A 17014-nucleotide genomic window follows, 5' to 3' on the forward strand; every position below is an offset into this window, starting at 1 on the left:
ATTAAATCATATATTTAATTAAATCATATAGACGCTTATACATTTACAAGAATTTACTTGTACTTAATAATGTCTGTTTAATTATATACAAATGCACATTTGTCAAATGCAAATCGTTTATATACTCTATATCATATTATATGTGTTGTAATCGCTGTAAAGCGGAAATGAAGAGTACGTATGCACTAAATTGCTACTTTATTAGTAATTAAATCATTTTCTATTACAAGTTTTTGTTGTTTTTTTTTGTTGTTGTTTTAGTTTGTTTGATTTTTACGTCACACCGACACAGTATAGGTCATTTGGCGACGTCCCAGCTTACTCGTGTAGGAAGACCTCGGGTGCCCTTCTGTGGATTATTTCAGGCACGAACGGGCACCTGAGTAGAACCACCGACGCTTCGTACGCTAGCTGGATAGCTTCCTCACTTGAAAGAATCCAAAGTCCATTCAAACCCACAGCGGTGAGGGGCAAGTGGTTTGAATTCATCGACCTTAACCACTCGACCACGGGCACCCCTTCTATTACAAAGCCTTGTATTAAATAAAATATTTGGGAAATTGTTTTGATGTATTTTGAATTATTGTGTGTTATGTTGTATTAGGTATATGTCTTGTAGGGGCGTCCGTGGCCGAGTGGTTAATGTCGCTGACTTCAAATCACTTGCCCCTCACCGCTGTGGGTTCGAATCCCGACAGGGATTTAGGATTCTTTCATGTGAGGAAGCTATCCAGCTAGCTTACGGAACTTCGGTGGTTTCACTCAGGTGCCCATTCGTGCTTGAAATAATGCACGGAAGGGCACCTGAGGTCTTCCGCGAGAACGTCGCGGTATGACCTATACTGTGTCGATGTGACGTAAAACGCAAAACAAAAAAAATATGTCTTGTAAGATACTTCTAATGTAATGTGAAATCTTTTGCTGTTTTATTTTATTACAGGTTTCATTCTTTGTTGAATAAATTTAGATACACATCAGTTTTTATGTTACAAAATGAACCCCGACTACACATGTTTTTAATAAAACAACTTTATTCTTACGCACAAAAAAATATGTTGTTATAAACAAGATGTTTATAGAGGATATTTAAGTTTTTTCTATAAATACAGGATTTATTTTCATCACGTGATATGAAAATAAATATATCGTGAGTGGCGTAGGCACGAGTGATGTCTGATAATATAATAGTACAAATAACTTCCTATGATGTTGCATGAAGGAACCAAATATTATCAAATATTATACTACGAAACAATATTTTTATTAAAATAAATTTCGAAAAATGAAGGGGGCATAATATATACACAAATGGACTGGTGCCAAATAAAAACTCGAAATGTTTTCCATGATGTTTTACCTCTTAACAATACATTGCCAGATTAAAGAGTTATAATCTGAATTTTTTATAGGAAATGAGAGCAAAAATGCCTTAGATGCGTTACAATTAGTGGCCTGAAGCGCACACCGAAATCGACCTTGTTACTTCTAATGTGTTACAATTGCGTATTCGAAGCGAAGACTAAACGTGAGCTTGTTACGCAATGTTTTGTCTATAACTTCTCATTCCTAACTCTTGTAAAAACTAATTTTTTTTTTGTAACAGCGACCTTGAACCTAGGAAGCCCAAAAGCAATTCAAAGCGAGTTGTTCTTAAAGAGCGGATGGACGGACCCTTATTACTCTTTGAAAAAATACAAAGATAAAGAAATTGGCGTGCGGTTAGCTCAATAGGTAGAGAGTTGACAGTGAATCGGGCGACCTGGATTTGATTCCCGGACGATGCAGGACACTTTCATTGTAATTGATTATAAAATCATTTCTACTGTCATTCGCACTGTACATCTGCTCTGGCATGTACTTAAGTTATCAGTTCCTTGCCATAATGAAGGCAATTAGTACTAGTAAACTGCTTAACAGCCTTCCCAGGAACGATGCAGTAGCTAAAATGTGCATCGATAGATTCAATGTAGCTTACTGCCATGATCCGGATGAAAACTACCAACACCACAATCTGCATATACAAAGAAGGAGATATTTATGTAAGGTATAATATAAAAGTTTAGTCACCGACACTGGTCAATTTCGCCCTTCTAAAACGTTATACTCTATTGGATATTTTTAATCATTTATTTATTTGCATTTCAACAATGTTTATCACTTAATCGAAGTAAGTAACATCGTCACGTGGCGGCCCGGTCGAGTGGTTAATTTGTCGGACTAGAAAAGATTGCTCGCCGCGTGAGTACAAACCCTCGTCAGTGTTTTCATGTACGTAATTTCACATGGTAATTAAAGTAAAGTAATTCTACAATCATTGTTTAGTAAGAACAGATCCGAGAATTTTTCAATTATTTTTTATTATCTATTTTAAGTTTTTCGACAATAATTTATGTCCAAATAATAATTGTAAAATATTGTTGTATGAGCGGGTGCACCAGTAAATTATGGCAGTCACTCAATGAATGTTATAACAGAAAAAAATATTTCAAGGACAGTTAACTACGCACTAAAATATGAATTGTAAAAAAAAATACAGAATTGTCAGCGTTTGGGATTTCTATATATATGGATTGAATAATATCAGATTACAATTTTAAGTTTTTGCAAAGACAATACTAACCAAGAGCCACCACCGAGTGGGGGAAACGCTCCACTTTTTTACTTTTTCTAAAAGCAAACAAATTATCGGTTTAAACAAATCTTTAGAAAGAAAATTAATTTTTATTTTAAGGGTCTATCTAGTCCAACCTGTTGCTTTGACCTAGTATGAATCCTTTCCATAAATAAATGAGTTCAGAAAATATAACCAAAATTCAATCATTTAACGGTCAGTCACTTAAAGGATCAAGGTCGAATTTAAATTATTGCACATGTCTGTTTGGTCATATGTGTGGTTTTGTCAAATCGTACATGAAAAACAAAATAATGAATACTTAACCAAAATTCAATACTTGGACATTGACAGTCAAGTTCATTTTATGCCAGTTCAACCGTTCAAAAGGTCTTGTCTTATAGGTTGTTTTGTCCAAGTATAAAAACTATCCATCTTTATCAAGTAACAGCCAATTATAGAAATACTCAATGAAAATTCCTTATTTTGATTATTAAGGTCAAGGTCATACATGAGTAGGTCAATTTGAGTTTTATGTAAATGTAGGTCTTGGTCTAAAGGAAGTTGTGTGATAATATGAAGTTAAGCAAAGTTATAGCCAATGTCTGTTACAATACCTCTTTTTTCCATACAAACAATGTCGAGCTAAAATAGCGCTTACTAATTATTATTATTCAGGCCAATTATTTTGAATTGTCAACGCTGTGACTAACAATTACTACGTATAGGATATCGAACGAGTACGAGGTCTTTCTGTTTAGGAATTCGTGATCAGGTCTTTCCTTAACAGAAAGATCGATGTACGAGGCTGATATCCAACTCACACACCATTAAAACTATATTGGCTTGAGCAATGGCTGATCCAAAGCATTTGATGAAATGTACAAATATTATTTTTAACACTACGCATATACAGATAAGCTTTTTAAACGTTCTGCTTTTATACAATATATATTTTGCATTTAAATTTGCTGTCCCCTTTAAAATCAAAAACAAAAAAGCTTAATGTGCAATTGTCAATTATAAAGTCAATAGATCTGTAAAAGAAGGTGTGTTAAAGAATGAATAATTATGTTGATAGTATTTTGTATCAGACAATGCAGATTCTAGGACATTTCCTCCCGAAAAGTTGCCCCTCGGCCGTTTGCCCACTTTTTTGCCGTTGTGATTTGTCACTTGTCATCTCGTGTATAGATTTTTTTGTATGCTAATGGAAACATTTTAGTTTTATTTAATTATTGATGCTATTTTCACTTTCACAAATTTGTGCGAGATTTTTGTGCATAATGAAAGTTCGACAATAGGCGATGAATTATGGTAGTAACCAATTCATCAATAAAATATGTTTTAAAACAGGGAAGGGGAGGCAAATGATCGCCACTGCAAAACGGGAGCAAACTTCCGAGGGGGACAACTGTCCGAAGGGCAATTTGTGGATACCCAGCAGACCACAAAAGACTTACATAATTATGTATATTGTTGGCAAGTGTGAGATACATGAACCGAAACTACATACTGCTCAAATGTAAATGAAACATGTAGTTTTATTATTCAATTGCTATTTCCTAATTCCTAATGGAGGTAAAATGGTATTATAAATAGGAAATTGTAATATTCGCCTATGAGGAGAATAAACCTATTATGGATTTAATACTGATTTTAAATAACTATTATGTAGAGTTAAAAGAGTTCTTACTTTTAAACTCCTAAATATGAGGTAAGGGTAATAACTTTTACGGTAATCTAACATGAATAATTTCTGTCATTAATTGCATATAAAAGCATATCAACAACATCTTCTGGACTTAAACCTTTCAACACAATTTATTTGGCCTAAATGTTATTTGCAAAAACTAAACAGGTATACACTATTACTTCAGAAATTTAGTTTGAAGCGACACGTGACACCTGCCGTTTGCGTGCAAGCTCAATTGCCTACAAGAAAACGTTTCGTTTTTTTGTTGTTCAAAAGATGAGATGAGATAAGTGTATAAACTGACATCATAATTTAAACGTATAAAGTTTCTTCATTAAAACCATAACTGCTTCAAATAGTGTTAGGGAATTCACAACATTGATACTAAATATTACCACTACAAGATATATTCATGCTTAATCTATAACTTTATCATGGTTAAGATGCAAACAGATGGATTCTGTTCTGCCTTAATCCACTCATTGAATTGTACAGCTTCAATTGACCTAAGTGACGAGTACAGCTTCAATTTGATGTAAGTGGCTAGTGCGGCGTCAATTTGACCTTAGTTTCGAGTACAGCTTCAATTTGATATAAGTGGCTAATACAGCTTCAATTTGACCATAGTGGCGAGTACAGCTTCAATTTGACCCTTTTGGCGAGTACAGCTTCAATTTGATATAAGTGGCTATAACAGCTTCAATTTGACCTTAGTGGCGAGTAAAGATTCAATTTGACCCTAGTGGCGAGTACAGCTACAATTTGATATAGGTGGATAGTACAGCTTCAATTTGATATAAATGGCTAGTACAACATCAATTTGATATAAGTGGCTAGTACAGCTTCAATTTGACCTTAGTGGCGAGTACAGCTTCAATTTGATATAAGTTGCTAGTACAGCTACAATTTTATATAAGTGGCTAGTACAGCTTCAATGTGACCTTAGTGGCGAGTACAGCTCAAATTTGACCATAGTGGCGAGTAAAGCTTCAATTTGATATAAGTGGCTAGTACAGCCTCAATTTGATATACGTGACTAGAACAGCTTCAATTTGACATTAGTGGCGAGTACAGCTTCAATTTGATCTAAATGGCTAGTACAGCTTTAATATGATCTTAGTGGCGAGTACAGCTTCAATTTGATATAAGTGGCTAGTACATATGATTTGACCTAAATAGCGAGTACAGCTTCAATTTCACCAACCTTCCTGGTGAGTACAGCTTCAATTTGAACTAAGTAGCGTGAACAGCTTCAATTTGACCTTAAGGGCGAGTACAGCTTCAATTTTACCCTATTTACGAGTACAGCTTCAATTTGATATAAGTGGCTAGTACAGCTACAATTTGAAATAAGTGGCTAGTACAGCTTCAATGTGACTTTAGTGGCGAGTACAGCTCAAATTTGACCCTATTGGCGAGATAGCTTTAATTTGATATAAGTGGCTAGTACAGCTTCAATTTGATATAAGTGGCTAGTACAGCTTCAATTTGACCATAGTGGCGAGTAATTCTTCAATTTGATATAAGTGGCTAGTACAGCCTCAATTTGATATAAGTGACTAGAACAGCTTCAATTTGACCTTAGTGGCGAGACAGCTTCAATTTGATCTAAATGGATAGTACAGCTTTAATATGACCTTAGCTTCCAGTTGACATAAAGGCGAGTACAGCTTAAATTTGACCTAAGTGGCTAGTACAGCTAAACTTGACCTAAGGAACGAGTGCAGCTTAAATTTGGCCAATGTGGCGAGCACAGCTTCAGTTTAGCCTAAATGGCGAGTACATATTCAGTTTAACATGTATCTTTGACTGTGGTCAAAATACAAGAATCATCAGCAAAATAAAAGTGGTCCAAATATTGACAACTGCTGACACTATATGTTATATTACCTAGATGAGAAAACTGAACTGATAGGTCAACATGTTGGTGTGTGTAATCAGTATCATTCCCATTCATCTTTCTGCATCTTGCCTAAACTCAAGGGCATCGAGATTCATTGATAAATTAAAATAATTAATTAAACAATTAACACTCTCAAAAGCCTTCTGCGGGTCAAGTATCAACATCAAAACATGAAAATTGTTATCATTTTTTTTGTAATTGGTATTCGGCAATCAGGCAATCTACTATTAGTAAGGCTTATTGCTATTAGAGATGTTTTACAGTTGATGAACAAAATCAGACTGTGAATTTTGCTAGTAGATTTTAATACAATTATTATCATTGTTCCCGGTGGATTTGAGACCAATTATACAGATATGGAGGTGAGTGGTGAATGAATTTGGATTATGTGCCATAGATGCTCTGGCTTTTACATCAGACATGTTCAATTTCATGTTTTAAATACATATCCCAAAAATATATCATCATACCATATATAATAATTCAAAATTCCGTCTCATAAAACTGATATAATAATTTGGAATTTATAACAACGTAAAAAAAAGCAAAGCAAAGAAATGAGTATAACACAAAATCTCTTATATTTAATACACTCCAGAAATATGCGTGGGTAAAACTTCATAAAAAGCAAATTATATACAAAGCAACCATACATACATCAACAAGGAAGGATAAGAAGGTACGAAAATAAAAATATATCAGTTGTGGAACAATTATACCCCTTACAGCAGGGGATATATTGTCTCCCAACCTTACACATTTCACATTATCTGTTGATGTATTCTCGCTGTAATATTTTATTTGGCACATTCATAGAAGATTTTACACCTCTATTAAAACAAAGCTGATAATTCTCAAGTTAAATTATTTTTCTTCAAGATGACATATTATCTTAGAACAGCTTTCTGTTCTTCTAGTCTGATCTTATAAAGTTATGAATAGCAATAAATCATCATAAATTCATATAAAGGGATTCTGTTTTACGGCCAAAGTTAAGTGGTCATGTTGACTTTTGACCCTGTACCCTCTTAATGTGGGTCTAATGGATAGAGAATATCAATCTGCAGTCATCTGTGAAATTGGAAGGCTTTGATTAAAGGACTTCTCTTTTATTGCCCTATTTGATATATTGAGGTCGCACTGAACTTGACCTATTTCTTGTGACCTCTAAATTGGTCTGGCAGTTAGAGATGATGAGGGTGCTAATAGGTATGCAAAGTTACAACACTGGATTGAAGAACATTTTCCATGAATAAGATGAATAAGATTAAAGTGGGGTCATGGTGCTATTGGTTAACAAATAAAAACGTGTACAATCATAAACTAAACTAAGTATAAAATATTAAACTGGGAACAAATTTAAGCACTTCAAAATGTATATCTTGGAGAAAAAAGTCTATTTTAATATGCATTACTAAGCAAGTCTTTTTTTAAGTTAGAGGCAAAAACTATTTTAGACTTTGTTAGAAGATGACTATAAGTATATTATTATGTCACATTGAATAGACATACATTTGCCTGGTAATATTATCATGAAGTCACATAACCAAGTCTTCAAAAATAATTAACACTCCAACACTAATCAAATCACTTCATGCATTTAGCAATGTCATCGTGTAAAACCCTCTTCTGTACTTCTGTAAGCTTGTCATATGTGCTTATAAATCGTCTGTTATCACGAAGACCCATCAACTCTGGTTGCTTAGCAACACAATAAATATTAGGATTATACAGTTCGTCTCCAAGACTCCTGGATCCAGGATCACGTGTATACAAGATAACCATATCAGCTGTAAAAAACAAACAAAATAAAAAATAGTAATTGACAAAAATGTAAAGGCAATATTGATCACAGGGTAGTCACTTGTTTTCAATGTGATATTTAAAAATCAGCTAAATTTGTTATACATACAACATGCCTGTTATATAATACATTAAGATGGCATCAAACCTTCAATGTGACATCACCTTCAAAATTGACCTCTTGGAAAAAAAGTGCAGAAATGTAAGAACCCATGAAATAAGTGTTCTTTATGACTAAACAAGAATTTTCAGGCCCAGAATATTTAGTGAAATCTCAGTGTATTAAAATAAACTTTAACACCTTTTTCGGGGTTATCTGCCCTTGCCTCCAGTACTAAGCTTAGTCAGTAAATAAATTTACACTTCCATGCACTCTATGTATTAACTATACAGCTGGATTTTAAACTTTAAATTTTGCAGCCTGATATCCCTGAAAATTATAATAGGGTGGTTCCAAAAATAGAAACATGGCAAGTCTAATTCAGACATTCAGCATATTAAGGGGTAAAAGTTCAACAAGAAATACCTCTGTATCTCTTAATAACTTCATAAGTACACCTCTTCAAATCACCTAGACCCAATCCTGGTTCTTCTAAAATAACATGTCTTAAATAAAAAGAGAAAAATAAATAACTTTTCAAATAAAGGTACAAAGGGAATGTTTGTTTTCCTTACAGTTAACACGCATAATATGATTTTATTCAACTCGTTCAATAAATTTAGTATTAAACCTAAACTCATTCAATATCCTCTATATATTAAGGAAGAAACAAATAAATTTACTTGAGGTACAAATCAACTAATTAAAGATATAAATTCACTAATTAGACATATAAAATCAATAATTAGAGATATAAATTCACTAATAAGAGATATACCTTTCTGAGAATTCTGTACACATAATGTAGAATTTACATTTAGGCAATTTTTGCAAGTGTTCATGTCGACGTACAACAAAGTATTTCATTTGAATATCCTGCATTGTACCTAACGCAGACTTGACCAGGGTGTCATGTTCTGTCTGTCGTGCTTCATCAAAACTTACAATGCAGACAAAATCAGATAAAGCTACTCGACGCGGAATTCTTTCTAATACATCTCTAGCAGTCTGTAAAGAAAAACTTATAATATTAACTACAAAAATAACTGTTTGTATTTTGGTTGGGTATTCCATAACACTTGATACTATTAAGGTCTTGTGGCAAATTTCTTTCAATTGCTTCACTGTTGGAGGAAGACCTCAGGTGCCCTGCCATGTATTATTTCAGGAACAAGACTGTCTGTAAGCTATCTACACATTTTCAATACATGAAGTAATCTAAAGTCTCTGATATGATAATAAACCATAGCAGTGTTAGAATTGAAGTCAGCGACCATAACCACTCAGCCAAAGGTGTCCCTAGTTTATGAAATACATGTAAGTCTTAGTGTTATATTAATTGGACACTTTGTATCAATTCTGTGCACTTTTGGCATATATTAAACAACAAACAAATCAAGATGAAGAGAAATTATAAAGTTATAGATCTTAAAGTTTGTTGCTTCAATAAGCAAGTTGAGCAGTATCATAGTGGTTAAAGGTTTGAGTCTCACAACTCGGTGATAGTTGGTTCAAGCCTTACTCTGGTCACAACAATGGTCCCTTAAATGACACCAGTACTGGTTAGTTCGAGATGCTTAAAATTCAAATAAAATGCAAAACCTTCTTAGATAAATATATTAAATGAGCCGAGTCACGATAAAACCAACATAGTGGGTTTGCGACTAGCATGAATCCAGACCAGCCTGCGCATCCGCACAGTCTAATCAGGATCCATGCTGTTTGCTATCAGTTTTTCTACTTGTAACATGGTTTGTAAGCGAACAGCATGGATCCTGATCAGACTGCGCGGAGGCAACTAGAAGAAACTAGGATACCACATTACCATGTCTTGGGATCCATCAGAAGAATCTGAATAAGTTGAGCGTCCACATTGTACAAGATATATCCATAATGCCAGAATAAACTCAAACAGGACCACAATAATAAATGCCATGGTTAAACTCTCTAAAAAAATAATGTATTCTTTGTATTAGTTTCTCCAAAAATAATAAATTTCCTTACAAAAAATCCATTTTAAAAACGCAGAATCATAAACATTTTACTAAGTATTGAAAGTGTGTATGGAAACCTTTACTTATTTTATTACAGGCACTTTTTATTACAGGCACATTTAAACTCACAAATGATTTTTTTCTTTGTGCGGAAAGATTAAACATGTGTTTCATAATGCTTTAAATGAAATTAGATCATGCTTATAACCTGACGATAATATTACTGAATGTGAAATGATTTGACTAAAGTAGACAAATGTAAAGAAAGTGGTATTTTGACTTACATACAAAATACTAAATCAGTATAACTTAATTATTGTTAAAACACAAAAACGAAGCAAAAAATGGCCAGTGAGTAACCTTATGGAAAATAACAGCATGACTAAAAGCTTTTGAAAAGTAAAATGCTAAGCATTTTTTAGGCTAAATGGGCCTTTTAAGATTCTTCTACCTTTGGAACTTTTGTACTGTCATCAGAAATATTAAGTCATGGTGAAAAATGTTATTGAAAAATATGAAATAGTGGATTATCTTTAATGTAATATGGTACTAAAATAGACATTCAAATACAAAATTCAGATACAAGATTTTTATGAGTTGCATAACTACATGGGCTATTACACATTTTAATGAATAGCGTAGCTGCAAGTGGTATAATATGCAAAATTTTAATGAGTGGCATAGCCACAAGTAGTATCTATGACATATATATTTTTGCAAGGCAAGGTCAAATATGGAATAAGATACAACATTTTCATGGGTGGCATAGCTACAAGTGGTATAATGCAATATTTTTATGAATGGATTATCTACAAATGGAATAAGATGCAATTTTTAATGAGTTGCATAACCAAAACTTGCATAAAATAAAATATATTGACACAGCTACAAGTGGTCTCAGAAGAAACAATACCTTGTAGAGCATAGCCACAAGTGGTATCAGATGCAATACTTTCATGAGTGGCATATCCACAAGTGGTATAAGAAGCAGCTGCATAGCCAAGTAGCAGTATAGCCACACGGGTATTATTTGATGAAATATATTCTCGAGTGGCACTATACAAGTGGTATTTAGTGATGCAACAATTTCATGAAGGTTATTGCCACAAATGGTATTTAAGGCATTTTTCATGAGTGTCATTGCCATGAGTGGTATTAAAGGCATTTTTGCATGATTGTCATTGCCACAAGTGATTAAAGATGCAACCTTTTTATGAGTGGCGTGTTCAAGTGACATAATAAGCACAATTGTCATTAGTTGCATATTAAGCCAATTAGTGGCATAGCCATAAGCGGTATAAGATGAAATATATTCATGAGTGACATAGTTTCAATTAAGTGGTATTTAGATGCAATACTTTCATGAGTAGCACTGCCACAGATGGTATTAGATACAACAATGTCACAAGTGGTTTTGACAGAAGTTGAATTATAGCAACTGGTGTTTACAAAAGAACCATTATGTCATCTAAATTATGCAACAACTAACAGATAACCTTTTATTTTATTCTATTTAATTGTTTTGGTTCATTTAAAACTGATTTCTGTCACATGCTGTCAAGCCCTTTCCTACAAGATGTCAGTTTGTCATGACATCATAATGTCTACAAAATGTCTTGAATTTTCAATTCAGTTTTGCATTTATTATCTACATGCAGTACATTGTGTGTATCAGTTATTTGAATATGAAGCAGTTTTTTTTATAATTTTTGTTCAGCTAAATTTATTAATACCCATATAATATTTGATTGGGTTTTACCACACACAGACACATGATAGGAATAGGTCATATGGCGACGTTCCAGCTTTATAGGTGGAAGAAGACCTCAGGTGCCCTAAAATCTCAGGTGCCCTAAATTCTGTGCATCATTTCAGGCACAAACAGGCATCTGAGTAGAACCATCAACGTTCCGCTTGATAGTTTTCTCACATGAAAGAATCAAAAGTCCTTGTCAGGAATCGAACCCAAAGTGGTGAGGGGCAATTGGTTTACCAATATAATTATAACTGATAAAACAAGAGCCCAGTTTGAACTTGCTGACGCTCCCCGAATAGGTTTTGTGCACAGGAAAGTTCACCTCTTCAGTTATGTCCCTGGAAAAAGTTCAATAATTCCAAAATAAGGCAAGGCACAGTTACGGTTCTTTGCACTGCACTCCAAATCGATGCAATCCAGCAACCTACAAAGTATATTGTTGATACCTCTTATGGTTTCCGAGTTATGTCCCGAACAAAGTTCAAAATGTAAAACGGAACAAAAGGCAATAACTACAAAATTTGGCAAGGCAGAGTTCATGTTTGTGTGCATTGCACATCTACTCACTGAGATCTATCTACCTACAAAGTTTCATGTTGATAACTCTTATAGTTTTAGAGTTATTTCCCGGACAATTTTTTTTTAAAAAGGGGAGATAATTCAAAAATGAGTTATGGTTCTTTTCATACTGCACTTTTGGACATTGATATATATCTACCAACAAAGTTTCATGTTGATATCTCTTATAATCTTAGAATTATGTGCCGGACAAGGTTCAAAAATCAAAAATAAACAAAGGGCAATAACTCCAAAACTAGGCAAGGCAGAGTTACGATTCTTGAGCACTGCATATCTATACCTTGAGATCAATCTACCTACAAAGTTTCATGTAGATACCTTTTTATAGTTTTACAGCTAAGTCCTGGACAAGATTTTTCTAAAAGGGGAGATAATTAAAAAATGAGGCTTAGCAGAGTTATGGTTCTTTTACACTACATTTCTACTCAATGAGATCTATCTACCTACAATGTTCATGTTGATATCTCTTATAATCTTAGAGTTATGTCCCGGACAAGATTTTTCTGAAAGGGGAGATTATTCAAAATGGGGCAAAATAGAGTTATGGTTCTTTAACACTGCACTCCCCCTCAACGCCCTCTACCACTGTTTAAAGTTAAAACAAATTATCTCCAAGGGTTTTCAAGGAATGCTCCGGACAAGACAACAAGGTGGTGACTATATGCTCTCCCTTCGAGGAGCATAATAATAAAGGTTGATTGAAATAAATTCTTAAACATATTTTGAGATACCTACCCTATCTCCAGACATATCAAAGCATGAAAATGACTTATGAAATCTTAGAGGGTTAGCAACAGAAATGACTTCAGGGCTGGCAAAATCTGATTTGATTTGTCTGAAATATTTTTAACTTGCCTGTATGATATATATACATGAAGTAAAACTCTTGAAACTGTCCAGAGGTCCGTACAGACTGTGGGACAACCTGGATGAAACAGACTGACCTTTATAACATGCTACATGTACGCACTATCTGCTTCCTTTCTAATACTATAACATATTAACATGCAAGAACTGAAAGTAATGCTACTTTAGGGGCTCTTATTTCACTCTATTTTATATTGTTAGTTAATGTCTTTATTATTTTAATATTAATCTTGATATACCTAAAACTGATAATGTACAGTTCTACAATTAGATGCTTGACAGGACCATTTGCAGGTAAAGGGGTTAAAATTGAAATACTATAAAGCAAATATTTTAAAATTTCAAGCAAGGTATGCAAAGCAAGATAAACAATAGCCATGTCAACATGGCCATCCCCCCCCCGCCGAATGGTTGCTCATTGGAAGTATGTAGTACAGCAGAATAACTCAATTTTAAGAGGTCTTTTGGTAATGAAAACTAATGATTGAAGTGATTACAGATTTGAAACCTATGTGAATACTGATGGCTGAAAATAACAAAGGGTAATAACTGAAAAATAATGCAGGGTAGGTTATCATTCTTGTGTGCTGCAACCCTCCTCAGTAAAATCTATCCACCTATGAAGTTTCAAGTTGATACCTCAAATACTTTTTGAGATAAGCTCCGGACAAAATGGTATGAAAAAGAACAAAGGGCAGTAACTCAAAAATTATATAGGGAAGAGTTATCATTCTTGCGCACAGCATTCCTCCTCAATAAGATCTATCCACCTATGACATTTCATGTTGACATCTCAAACACTTTTGAGTTATTCTCCACTCAGGCGAAAAACTAAGTAAGAAAAATAACAAAGGGCAATAACTCAAAAATTGTTAAAGGTGAGTGAGATCTATGCATCTATGAAGTTTCGTGTTGATATCTCAAAAGCTTTTTGAGTTATGCTCTGGACAAAAATTAATTTTGAAAAATAACAAAGGGCAATACATCAAAAATTATGCAGAGTTATCATTCTTGTGCACTGCACTCCTCCTCAATAAGGTCTATTTACATATGAAATTTCAAGTTGATACCTCAAATACTTTTTGAGATATGCTACGGACAATAATGTCGGACAGAAGGACGGACGGACGAACGGAAGGTCGGAAGGACGGACGGAGACTTTTATTTATCCCCGCCGCCTTTTCGGCGGGGGATAATTAACTACCTCATGATTTATGCATAAATTATACAATATTCAAATGAAATTAATACCTTTATTGAAAGTATTTGGCTTGATAGTGTCAACATCCTTCTTGACAGCTGATAAAATTTCATCCAAATCACTCTTTGCTTGTTTAAACTCCTCAAGTTTTTGGTCAAAATCTTTAGAGAAATCCTTTACTTGCTCTTTTATTCTAGAACTTTTGTCTTCAAATGTTTTAGTCATCTCATGCATTTTACGTTCAGTTTTGATTTCAAATGTTTGCAAGGATGTTTCATAGTTTGAAAATGTTTGTTCATAGTTTGAAAATGTTTGTTCATATTTTGAAAATGTTTGTCCAAACTCTTCATTAAACTTGAGTATGGCAGATATCTTATTATTTAAAGTGGATTCCAAATTCATAATGGTTTCCTCTATTTCCTTATATCTATCTTCTAAAGTATCTCTTGCTTCTTCGAGAACATTCAATATTTCCTTTGCAGAACTGACATCACTTGCCGCAGAATTTACTTTTTTGGTTAACTCTTTTAGTTTTGTTTCATCTTTTTTTGTCATTTCATTCTTGAATTTCTCCACCATATCATGGAAAATGCCTTTATCATTTATTTGTTGCTTTTTTAATGTTGACAAAGCCATATCAAAATCTGCAAGTCTTCCTTCCATGTTTCTTATTCCATCAGGCTGAATGTCTGTTTTACCGAAATTCCCAAAGAGTAAATATTGCACTCCAAATGCGAACAAAATCCACACTATGATTAAGCCATGTCTCCAAACCAATGACCTAAATGAACATGAATATACAAAATGAAAATAATAAAGGAACTCCTCAGAGGTTTATAATTGTTTTGTCGTTTAGGGCACACGCTTTTTATTACTTGGGGACCATACGCCGCTTTTCATGGAATGGCACGGAAGTGTCACATTGAAGGTTCCATGATAACCGCCGTATGATCTGCGGATGTTTCTAAATTCAAAATTTTACTATTTCATGTTAAAATGTTGAATTCTGCTTAAGCCGGTGCTAGGGGGCGTGGACGGTAACTTGCACTTTCCAGTACCGTCCATGAACAGGCTCAATCAAACCGAGACTGCAACATTTTCAATTTTGCCGTGTTGGGCTTTCTTTAGGGATTCTTTATTTATCTATTTTATAAGCCTAATAACATAAAAATTTAATTTTTCAAATAGAAAACATTAGCGCTTAAAATAGAAATACAAATATTATATAATCAAGAAATATACAAGACATACATTGAAAATCATATGTGTGTGCTATGCTCAGTCCGATTTGAGTGAAAAGCGTAAAAATATGCTTTTCAATTATGGGACATTTTTCACTATTATAATGATTATTCTTGAAAAATGGAGCGAGCTAATGATCTGATATTTTGCACATAAGTTGTTTGTATAGATCTACATCATTGGGAGTAATAATCTAAAAATAATATTTCCAGTCCTGTCATGTCAAAAAACCTTAGTAGAGTTCCTTTACAGAAATTCGTATTTGATTATTTCATATTTACCCACTTTCATTTCCTTCCCCAGAAAGGAAACATTTTCTTAAAACTTTTCAGTACCTCCAAGTCAAATATCTGTTACATGTACAAAATAAATAAATATTGAAAACTTACTCTTTCCAATTTGTTGGCAGCTCTAAAATAAAAAAAAATTAAAATATTGTAAATACATTAATCTTGTATTTTAAAAGCTGCATGTTTCCAGATGAGCCAAAATATATTCTTTCAACCTTATGAAAATGTACTTAAATTTTAAGAAAGTAAAAACATTTACAATTCAAATAATAAATTACTTGCAATTGTTACATGCAATTAATGATTGATTTTGCAATATTTATCACAAAATATATTGCACAACTATCCAAGGAAGGGTTAGGGTCTAAACACTAGCTTTTTGGGTTTTTTCAAAGAAGATTTTTTAAGTTTTTGCTAAACACATAAATAAAACCAATGACCCCCCGGGCGGGGTCAATTTTGACCCAAGGACTTTTTTTTACAAACTTTGTAGACACCCATTAGGAGATGTTTCATGATAAACATCTAAGGTCTAACAATTTTGACCCAAGGGCTTTTATCTAAACAAACTTTGTAGACACTCACTAGAAAATGTTTCATGCTTAGTATCTAAACTTTAGCTATTTGGGTTTTTGCAAAGAAGATTTTTTTTCAAAGTTTTTTAAATACACATATAAGGAAAGATTAATGACGCCCGGGGCAAGGCCAAATTTGACCCCAGGGCTTTTATTTGAACGAGTGTTGTAGACACCCATTAGAACATCGTTCATGCTAATTATCTAAGCTCTAGCTCTTTTGGTTCTTTAAAAGGTGACTTTATAAGTTTTTACTATATGCATATAGGGAAAATCAATGACCCCCTGGGGCGGGGACAAATTTGACCCCAGGGCTTTTATTTAAACAAACTTGATAGACACTCATTAGAAGATGTTTCATGCTAAATATCTTTGCTCTAGCTCTTTGGGTTCTTTA

The 17014-nt window shown here is 33.6% G+C and overlaps 1 protein-coding gene across 1 annotated transcript; it reads right to left on the reverse strand.

The window, feature by feature from the left end:
* Window positions 1-6496: 6496 nt before the first annotated feature.
* Window positions 6497-16254, reverse strand: LOC132714952 (uncharacterized). Its single transcript, XM_060697891.1, has 6 exons — window positions 16142-16254; window positions 14561-15291; window positions 9939-10060; window positions 8892-9121; window positions 8540-8619; window positions 6497-8000 (listed from the first exon to the last, which is right to left on the reverse strand). The coding sequence occupies exons 2-6, from the start codon at window positions 15171-15173 to the stop codon at window positions 7798-7800; spliced, it is 1248 nt and encodes a 415-aa protein (XP_060553874.1). The 5' UTR covers window positions 15174-15291; window positions 16142-16254; the 3' UTR covers window positions 6497-7797.
* Between the last annotated feature and the right edge of the window lie 760 nt (window positions 16255-17014).

This window comes from Ruditapes philippinarum, unplaced genomic scaffold (genome assembly GCF_026571515.1).
Source record: "Ruditapes philippinarum isolate M1 unplaced genomic scaffold, ASM2657151v2 ctg1694_1_1_1_1, whole genome shotgun sequence".
In the NCBI taxonomy this organism is placed as follows: domain Eukaryota; kingdom Metazoa; phylum Mollusca; class Bivalvia; order Venerida; family Veneridae; genus Ruditapes; species Ruditapes philippinarum.